General features: G+C 36.2%; 1 protein-coding gene across 2 annotated transcripts in view; it reads right to left on the bottom strand.

The window, feature by feature from the left end:
• Nucleotides 1–889: 889 nt before the first annotated feature.
• The window catches only part of ANKS6 (ankyrin repeat and sterile alpha motif domain containing 6), a 34,357-nt gene continuing 24,169 nt past the window's right edge, over nt 890–11,077 (bottom strand). For both annotated transcript variants that reach the window (XM_057423068.1, XM_057423069.1), the window contains exons 12-17: nt 8,350–8,536; nt 7,452–7,568; nt 6,015–6,082; nt 4,656–4,772; nt 3,649–3,745; nt 890–1,620 (exon numbers count right to left, since the gene is read on the bottom strand). In XM_057423068.1, the coding sequence (XP_057279051.1) occupies nt 1,571–1,620; nt 3,649–3,745; nt 4,656–4,772; nt 6,015–6,082; nt 7,452–7,568; nt 8,350–8,536 (636 nt within the window). In that variant the 3' untranslated portion in view covers nt 890–1,570. The remainder of the gene's footprint in view (nt 1,621–3,648; nt 3,746–4,655; nt 4,773–6,014; nt 6,083–7,451; nt 7,569–8,349; nt 8,537–11,077) is intronic.

Raw genomic sequence — 11,077 nt, 5'->3', positions numbered from 1 at the left:
CCACAATTAAGTCTCTGCTGCATTCTGAAGTGTATTAACCAAAACTATCCACATTTCTTCAGGAAGGGACACGGCCGTTAGCTTAACACTGAAATGTTAACAGCATGAACTCCATGGATCTCAGTGCATTAACAGCATCTGACTGACTCATCAGTTTACAGACATCTCTTTTCTGCAGTACACTCCTGTAATCTCTTCTCCTCTTTGTCCTAGGGATTTAGCTACTTGTGTTCAAGTTCAGCTCTGTTTCAGCACAACAGCAGAACCTGGTACAGCTCAGCTGCTCTGCTGTTTGCTGTCAGCAACTCGGAGCTCTACCTCAGATGGCCAAATAATGAAGTCATCATAGATCCAAGTCACATGCCCAGAGGCACCTGAGGGACGGCAGGGGCATCACCACCAATGATATGATCTCTGCCACTGCACTCACTTCTCTTCTTGTTTTTGCTAAATTCCACCAAAAACTGCAGTGAGAAGGATAGAGAAATGTAAATTCTTTAGTTCAGCACAGAATAATTACCTGACAACACTCTTCTGCATTAGAGCTCTAAGAGCTTGACTTCACTTGCAGTAGTACTCCTGAGTTGTACGCTACTTTAGCCAGTGATAAAGTTATGTATTTGTGAGTCTTCAGAAAGCCAAGTCTAGTGTCCGAAGCCTCTGAGGACTTGTACCTTAATTGCCATACAATAATTTCTGTGCAATAATTCCTATTAAGCAGAAAATTATTTCCACTCATAATTACTATAAACTGGCCCTTTCAAAATTATGACAGAAGTTACAAAAATATATTTGATGGATCTGATAGTGTCACTGTTCAAAAAACCCAATCAATACCAGTTAGATGCTTTTATTCTCAAAAAAAACAACAAAAAACCGATCAGCAATATAAAATATTTTAACACTATTTCTGTTTAAATATTGGTGACAGATTATGCATTTCATTAAATAAAGTGCTGTTTTTACAAATAGGTATTTCATATTTACTTTTATTGCTGTTCTAACCTCTTTATATTGAGTAGATAAAACTGTATTTTGGTTGATGAAGAATGCAGCATTACTTTTCCTTCATATTCCTTCTCATGAAACCATTACATTTTCAATTTGAACTCCTTTATCTGTATCCAGTCAATAGGGGTGTGATTGGTTTACGTATTTCTCCATGTCTCATAATTTGTGATGGTTTTCAGGCCTTCCTCCAAGCTTCTGTTTTTCTTGACTGTGCCCAGGTCGGTCTCCTACGGGGCTTTTCATCTATGGGCAAGAGTAGAATGAAAACAGGAATCTTTTTACATAGTCATTCATTCTTCCTGCTCTTCTGACTTCATTCTTCTCAAATTCAGACCACTGATGCCTTGAACCATTCAACACTTAGGTTGAACTATTAAAGTCATCTCTGGTATTTTCTTTGATTCTTTGCGGGATTTGAATTTTAAGCACATTACTGCAGAAAGTCCTATGCAGGTGTAGTTAGGACTAGCTTTTGAAATTTCCATCTGTACACTTGGACTTACTCAGCCAGAGGCCAAACTCCACCACAAGAAAAAAACTTTTTTTTTTTTTCCAGTAGCTACCTTTTAGGAGAAACAGCTTCTTGTGGTTTTATAGAGCAGCCAGGTGCTGTAAAAGAAGAGAAAATAAATCTGAAAAACAGGGACAAGCAAGACAAGACTTTAAAGAGACAATAATTTCACAACTACTAGAAACAAGCCCACATTTCACAGTATCACTATTAGACCAGACTCAACCATTTGACTCTGTAATTCACTTTACTCACCTTAAGGCCTCTCCAGTACAGAGAGGGTATGAAAAGTCAAAGTCACACATGAAAAGTTCATCTACTGCCACAAACTTTTCCAGAATCATTCCTTTCTCAGTGTGTACCTTTCCAGCGAGTACCTGAATCCTGTACAATATTTATCTGCAAGTCTATATTGATTTTGTTCCTATTTTTACTTCTCACTCTACAATCTCTTTAACTCCCTCCTCTGGATAATTAATTTCCATTTGATATTTTTGATTTTGAATCCAAAAGTGGAAAGTAAATATACAAACAACTCCTCGCTCTCTTCCACTTTATTCTGTCACATCTTTTAAAATACTTATATATGCAAATACATATGTGTAATTATGTATCAATATGCAAAATACTCTTTACTTTTACATGTGTAAGAAGAAACTGGAAGACCAGAATTTTTGCACAGAATTATAGACTGAATGGCATCATATTCCTTTGTCATTATGGGCATAGTTTTCATTTAATTTGTATCTGGAGAACACTTAGTTTATTCTTTTGATATCTAAAAGCCATTGTTCAGTGTCCCTGCTAGATGTTGGGGTTGTTCTCTTTTCTTCTCACTGTTAGAAGAGAAGTGTTATGTTTAGGTGGGGAGGCAGCTGGATGTCTACACCAAGGTGGGGAGGCAGCTGGATGTCTATACCAAGTGATGAGGCTCATCTTGCTCTTTCAAGCGTTTCAATGAACTTTATATTAGAAAGTAAACTAAGCTAAACGGCAGTTAGCTTTACCTCCAAATCTGATTTTTTTTTCATAATGAGGTTAAGAAATGCCCTAGGAGAAAACTCAGCAAGTTGCTTGGAGACATTACATCTGTATGTCTCTTCAGTTCTTAAGTAATTCCAGTTCACTGCACTGTGTTAGCAAATCCCAAACAGCAGCTTCTGCTCACCTAGTAGTACCTACTGAAAAGGCTCTTTGAGTCTGGGATGTTATTGAGAGACATCCAGAAGTTCCCACACACGCCGACTACTCTGAGAATGGGAAGTAAGCTGCACAATGCACACAGTGACATCTGATAGTGGCTTTCAGCCAAGAAGACTACAGAAAGTAGCCCACACTGACTAGCTACCCCAGCATGCCATTTTCCTCAAGACACATTTAGTGCCCAGTTTCACATATCTAGTGATATTCAGCTGACTGAAAATGAACAACTGGGACCTGGTCATTATTAAGGCCTCCTAAGCACACAATACCTGAGATACTGTTTAATATAACCACTAAAGAACTTAAATGATTTTTTGAGTGGACGCAAAGTAAGCAACTGAAGGAGCTTAAGAGGCACTTTAACACTGGTTGTTGGAATAGACGCATTCCAAAGAAACTGACTATAGACAATCACAGTAAAGTATTACCCATACAAAACAACTAAATGTATACATATGTAAATACATAATTAACATAGCTAGCTAAACCAGCAAATTGTAAACCTTGAATGTATTTACTCTACTTGATCGCAATAAATAAAACTGTCTCCTATAGAGTATGCAAAAGTAAATTATGAATCATACAGAAACGTACCTCCCACGGCTGTGTATATATATATATATATACACACAATTTAAAGTATACTGTATACTACAGTTTGCAATAGTTACATCCATTTTCTGCGTTTATTAGCACATAACAAAAATCTGCTTATTTCAAATAGCACTGAAGTGCATATAAAAATCTTACAGATATATCTAACTTTTTACCTTTACTGTGTACAGTCTCAGCAAAAGACACAGGCATGCATCAGTCATTAACCCTGAAAGCAGTTAACCAGATTGTTTGCCACATCCTGTCTTCTAGCCAGTATTAATTAAAAGTATCCGTACATTTTTCAATTATTTTCAGGTGCTACTTACACTGGGAATGACCTGGAGGTCGTGTGTTACTAACACTACTCTCAAAGGAAGAGTGGAAGTTGTGTATAGTTTCTTGTAAGATCTGTCTCTCTCGTCCCTGTAAAAGCACAATAGATTAGAATAAGGCATTCTTAAATTCCTGGTTTAAAAAATTTATTAAGAGTTCACACACAAAAAAAAAGTGTCAATATGTGAGTCTATGCCCAGACAGTCACAGTGTACTACCAGGAATAATATCAAATCCTTACCTTGCAGTTATCATTTCCTGAAACTATCAGACAGCAGTGTAAACGTTTTCATTATTTTCTTCATAGCTTTACAGAATGGCACATCAAACGCATCATCCACCTTCCCTAATTTTTAGCTTCATCACTTGCTGCTATTGATCTTAACTTTGGGAAATTATGTTTTGTTTACCTGAGCTTCCAGTATTGGAGAATGGAGCTCAAAACTGAAAAAGCAGCTGAGAAGTGTCAGCAGGCCTAACTAAAGAGATGCTCCAGTCCATAATCCCTCTGACAACAGCATTTCTCACTGTATGCCATGCTTAGCAAATCTGTTTATGTCAATATAAAATTGAAAAGCAATAAAAGTGTAAGGAATGACAGAAGTACTATTTACCTAGTCAGAGAAATCCAGAACTGCTAGGCAAAACAAAGGAGACCTTTCTTTTTACATTATATTTTTGAGCTGGGCCACAGTGGCCAGCTGATTATTTTTAGCATCAAAAAAATGAAAAATCAATATTCAGTAACTGCAGTGTTTCCAATGTTTGTGTTACTAGTAGCTTTTGGGACAAAATCCAGTAACTAGAAAGACTTAATGAAAGAGAACAGGGAGTAACACAAAGGAAGGTATTTTTCACTAATCAAATACATTGAATATTTTGTTTGGAAAACACTGTTTTTTCTAACTAACATCAGAAACTGAATCTTAAAATTTACGTCAAATTAACAACATAACCAAGTCTTGAATTAAGTTACTAAGTTGACTACTTCAAAACCTACCTTTCCCGCGTTCAGTTCAGAAATAGCTGCCAAAATTTGCTGCCTTGATCCATCAGTTTTAATACCCAGCTCTTTCAGATCACCATCAGTAAGTGTAAGAAAGGCTTCCATATCCACCTGCATGTAAAAAAAAAAAAAAAGACAAGGCAAATTTACCTAGGCAAAGATTAACTATTACAGGTTAAGCGTCTGGTTCTTTTTTTACTGCCTAGACTCACTCTAAATATTGTGCACACCACGATTTTCACTGAATTATTAACACCAAATGGTACCTACTTTACCACTCGCTGTCAGGTTTTGAACTGGCTGTTAATAACTCAATTACTTATGACAGTATATTTAAAATATTATTTTCCATTTTTTTTCAGATAACCTATATCAATACAAAATACACACTCTCCACAATTCCTCTACTTACAGCAGCAGCTAGTTGATTAATCCCAAGGTTTCTCTCATTTATTTTCTTCCCTCTCCACTCCACCAAGTATTTTTTAAATTTCAGAATATTGTATACACTCTTTCAGTGTTTCCTAAAGAAAACCTAGAGTTTGTTCATCTATCAGTTTTTGTTGTATCAACGCATCCACGAGTAAGAATAAACATCTAAAACTTTTCATATCGATATAACCTTCACATACAGAGCATATTCATTCCTATAAAATGCTCCCTCCCTTAACTATCGTGCAGGGGAACAATAATAAACTCGGTGTATTGTGATGCAGCTCAATAATCTGTGTTTGTGGTGCTGAATCCTGAACTCTGAAGCAATGACAATTTATTGTATGTTCATTCACTACGCTCTTCCTTTGGCCAAACAAACAATTAATGCTCACAACTGATACTGTCTTAAACATTGTAATTAATTAATTTTACTTATTTTTAGCCTATTTCCTTTCATTGTATCCTTCAGGCAAATCACTGTTGCATGCCTCATCTACGACAATGCTTAGTCCCCCAATTCTCCTGTTGCTTATTCATAGCAGATACGAAAGGAAAAAAACCCTCACAGTGACTCACAACCTGCTGATTTCCATCTACAAATGATGTTCCAGTTGTGATCCTAGGGATGATAAAGTGTGTCCTATAACTGTTTAGCCATATACAGAAAAAGCAGAGTGTAAAAGCAAAGGAGGGGGGAAGTCTGAGGCAATATAGTCTACCTATATCAAAACCGTAGGTTGCTATTTGCAGTATCCTGGAGAATGCCACAAATACTTGTTCCATGTTTTGAGGCCCATTCTGAACCAGAAATGGCTGTAAAACCTTAAATTTGAAAATCTGGATCACAGTTCTGATGTCATGTGTGTCACACACTACATTTCCTAAAACTAAAAAATAAATCTTTCAAAAAACACATACCTCTTGTTCCTCAAAAATAGGCTGATACTTCTCAAGTGACAATTTTTTAAGGATGCCAGTCAGCTCATCTGTAATAATAGAAAACAAAACAATACCCCCTCCATGGATCAGGAAACATTTTAGTGATCTCTGCATACATGATAAACAAAAACCCAATCACATTTAATCTACATCAGAAATTAAAATATTGGTTTAAGGTGTTCTTACCTACTTTCACAAAAACCTTACCTTGCTAGGATAAAATATTTCTGTTGTATTGGCATTTCTTCCTCATTAGAAGCATCTTAAAAAAACCAAACCACTAAGAACAACTCAGATCATGCAAGTTAGACAGCAAAACTCCTCAAGCAGGCCATGAACTGAATGGCACGTTTCCGTGTTATGATCCACTAGGCACAGTGTAGAGCAAACAACCACTCAGCTGCTCATTCAAACCACTGAAATAACAGGGGTATATCTGAACCTCTTCTCCTTAAGTGCCTGACATTCAGGCATCTTGAACACATATAGCTGAAGTCCAACTAAGATGAAACTTGGACACAATTTAAGTTTCACTTATTTCACTTCTTTGTCTTTTGACTGTCTCTTTTCTTTCATCATTAGCAGAAATTTGGAAGAGAATCTCACTCTCTAAGCTTATCAAAAGATATCCAGTATCTTACGATGGACACGCTTTTCTATGCACCACTCTGGAAGCCCCCTTCTTTACATAGAAGATTCCACAGAAAACTGAAATGAAAAATTCTAGTTGAGTCTTATTTTCTGCCAGGGGTTTGATATTTTTACCTCAAGGCCAATTAATCTGACATGCTTAGCACAATCTGTAAACGCTGACATAGTTTCAAGCTAAAAGTCTAGGTACCCTTACTGAGGTTAATCTATGGGAAAAGGTAACCAGCTTTAAAAACAGCATGAGAATTTCTCCAGGCAGTTTGACGAAAAATATCACCTTACAGAAAGAAAGTAAAAACTTCATTAGAAGACCTCAGATATATTATTAGCTTTTTTCTTTTAGATAGTTTGTTAGACTTTTTTCATCACACTAGCTTAAATTACAGGTTGTGATATAAGAAGAAAAATTCAGGGTCTGAGCCCAGAGTCTTGCTGTCATGAACAACTATAATATTTAAAACTTCACACAGAGAGACAATGTGTTCAGCTGTCATCCTTTCGTGTTTTCTTCTCTCCCTCTTCCAGTGTCTGTATGACACATTAAGTTTGAACAAAACCAGAAACCTCTCTGTTTTACAACTTTTGCATAGCCTATTGTTTCTCCTTGGCTTTTTCACCATGTCTTTCTTTGCTCTACTCATATCTTGCATTCCTACCCACATCCCTGGAAACAGCAAAGGTTCTCAGAGCTCTTGCTTCTTCTTCCATATTACTCCTATTTAGCACCTCCTTTTGTACTACTCTGTAGAAGCAGGGTAAGATTACCTTTCTCCAAGATTTCAGAGCCTCCTTTTATTCTCACATGGTTTCGTCGGTCATGATTCTCTACATCACTGGTTCTCAGAAGAGGGACAAGCTGTTGATGATCCACCAAGTGGTTGCCTAAAAAGAAACCATGCACACCTCTGAAGCCTGCCTGCCTACTGTTCCTCCACAGGAATACTCAATGCAATTTTCTAATTTAAGTTTACTTGAAGGAAAACAAAAAAGTAATTGATATTCTGTTTCAAATACAGTAATAAGACATTTTAAAATAAAATGTTGTAATTTAGACCTAAAAGTTTGACTTAAATGACAGTAATTTTATTGGAAAAGTAATGACATCATTACCCTTTATTATGACCTGAAGTTAAAAGTAAGGTCAAAATAAGGCTACCTTTTGCAATTTAAAAAAATAAATGCAATAAAGCTCTTAAAAATCATTTGCATGTAGCTAAGACATGCTATGAATTAAAATTGTATGTCTGTAGTGATGTGCTTCACCACATTTATTAAAAAAACAAAAACAAACAAAACAACCCAAACCAACCAAAAAACACAGAAACATTTTGAATATGGATAAAGTGCATTTTCTACCCTCAGCAAAGGGTGTAAAACAGGATTTAATCCAGGAAGGAGGGAAGAGTGGAGGCCACATTAAGAGTAGCCTACCTACATGCTCTATGCTAGCTTTAGAGTGGCATCAATCTCCATCTAAATGGGGCAAAATAGCCAGTTACTGCAGGAATGCCAATCCTGCAATAAGAAACACCAAAGTATTTTTTTCTGGAAAGAAAAAAGTTCTCACTCACATGCAGATACACACTAACCCAGTACAGTTACAGCTTTAAACACTTTGTGCTCTTGATGAATAAATCTCCTATCAACCCAGTGACTGACTCACCATCATCTGTAATAGTACCACTGCTGGAACCATTGCTCTTGGCCTGTCTGTGAGAAGACAGAGAGGACTCTGTGTTGTGAACCTTAGGAGATGGGGAGGGTGACGGGGAAGGTGTGAGAGTTGGTGATGTGCTTTTAGATGTAGATGAAGTCCCAGATGGAGGTCTTTTGTTCATTTCCAGTTTTTGCTGTAGCTAATGATACATTCATTTCAATAAAAAAAAAGATAAAATTATGTTATATATGATGCTTGAATATTACTTAAATTTTCTATAATATCTACAGAGCATGTAGTTACAATCAGAAGCTTCTGCTTGATACATACTGAAATAATTTAAGCAATACTGATTTATCCCAGGTGAGTCCGTCCCCTTAAATTCATCAAGAAAAGTACATTTATTAAGGCTGTAATTCTGGAATGAGAAAATGATTTCTTATAAAGCAATTGTGTATACAAGCACAATTACTCTTTTTATAAAAGCTGAAATTACTTTGACTCTGAAAACAGGTCTTTTTCATTCAGAGATTTAATTAAATAAAGAAAGCCTCAATTAAGGCTTTTCAGTGGACATCAGATGCTAATTTAAAATAGCATTTCATGCTGGATTAACCAGCAATATGTAGCAAGCATAAACTACTCTGTGCATTTAAACCCCTTGCTGCACTGGAATGAAAGTTTCCAGTCAAACCTTAAACTTGACATGAGTCAAATGATTCAAGTTTATTAAATATTCTGCAAACATTTAATATATTTGGAGACATAGAAAATACATGAATTAAAGTGAGGAATAAGAATATATACATATGTATATATGTTACCATATCAGTCTTTTCCAAAACAAGTTAATATCCTACATCTTCTAAATTCCTCAATCTATGTATCACTTCACAAATTTCAATGTCGGCCTTATGTGACCTAAAAAGAAGTGTTAGGTGATTTTCTCCTCGATTCCTAAATTAAGGGTTTAACTTAAAGTATCTTTGGTCAGTCAGGCTGCTACAAGGAAAACACTGACAAAGTTGAGCTGAGTAACAAGACAAGGGAAAATGGCAGTGGTTCCTGCCTCTGTACAATTTTGCTTCTGTGCTATAGCATAAATGAAACTTTTCTACAAAGAGATGAATATTAAAAGATAAAACTTATTTGAGTGGTAACATGCTTCTATTACTTTATCCTATGCCAGAATGTGCTACCTCCTTAGCCCTGCATTAAATTGACTAAAAGCAATGTAGCATGATACAAATTTGAGAAGTCTCTGAAGAGCAGTGTGAACTCATTTCAAATTTTTTGCCCCAATCCCTGTATTTTCTTATCGATCATTTGTGATTCAGAATGGTCTTCCCTCTCAAGTGCACTGTCTGCACTTATTTAAACTACATCATCCTGTGAAATGTTACAGTTTTCCTTTAAGGCTTGTACAATCCCACCCCTCACAGGTAACTTCTACAAAATTGATTAGTATAAATATTACCACATTTTTAGATCACTATTTCCAAGTTCAGACAGCATGATCCTAATGGGAGGGCACGAGCACTTCTACAATGGGTATTAAATTTTCAGCATTTATAATGTTGATTACAAAGTAGTCTGTTTAAGCTTTTGCAACCAGAGTAGGTCCACTCACGATTCTGTACTCCCAACAGCCACTGAGTCCCAAATATCACCTGAGATGTGATACACTGATTACATGTTTTGTTATTGTTGGGTAGACAGAAATTTATCTAAGTATCTAAGCAAAGAGCACTGAAAGAGCTGTTGCTTTTCCAACATACTGGCATAATTTTTATCCAAAAACTTTTTCAGAAGTACGATGAACTCCCTTCCTAGAAGATGATCTGCATGGCACTGCATCTCATTATTATTCTTTATCCCCTAATGTCTTCCACTGTGGGAATAACAGTGAAACTTCCTAGTGGCAGTAACAGGCCCCAGGAGCTGCAGCCCAAAGCTCAGTGGCACAGGTATTATCTCTTAATACGCACTAATGTAAATGGAGAAAAATAAGATTTGGGGAGGGCACACAAGCAGCTCTTCTGAAATTATTTCCAAGATAAAAATAAGCTGAGAGTAACTGCTGAGAACTTAATTAGAAATACATTGGTCAGACCACCTCTGAAAGAAAAAGCATTTGGTAACTGTTCAGTAGAGGAGACATTAATGAGGGAAAAGGATAATAAAGTGGTTTTATCTGAAGGAAAGAAAGAGACATATCTTTTATAGCCCCAGGAGCAGCTATGTGGGATAGAAAGGGAGGAAAGATAATCATGTGCCAAAGCATCAGTATGAGTCCATAGCTTTTGGGCAGAGTAATACATTTTATCTCCAAATCTCATTTTTGAAAAGAAACCATTAGTCCTTTCAGAATCAGGACTGATAGATTAGAGATAAAATGGCTATTCATGGAAACTGTTTTGGCATTGGTAACTGCTCACTTTTCTGATTTTTGTCCTCAAGAAATTTCCATTAAATCACTAGACAACTTCATAACTTATCATTGATATTTACTGATTAAATATAAATATTGCTTACTGTTGTCATTATAAGACATCACAGAAAGAGACAGCGAAGGTAGCAACTCTGGCCATTTTTATTTCTTTAGGCAAAACTTCAAGAAGAATCTCATTAAAGGATGCCAAGAAAACAAAACAAAGCAAAACAAGCTGTTTGAAGATTACACAATCAAAAAGCTGAGAAATTTTGCCCTTGGTCATGTATTCTAACACTGTCA

This window comes from Pezoporus wallicus, unplaced genomic scaffold (genome assembly GCF_028554395.1).
Source record: "Pezoporus wallicus isolate ANWC-B61680 ecotype Strahan unplaced genomic scaffold, APGP_CSIRO_Pwel_v1 contig_749, whole genome shotgun sequence".
Classification (NCBI taxonomy): Eukaryota; Metazoa; Chordata; class Aves; order Psittaciformes; family Psittacidae; genus Pezoporus; species Pezoporus wallicus.
This window is presented reverse-complemented; position numbering and strand designations above follow the sequence as displayed.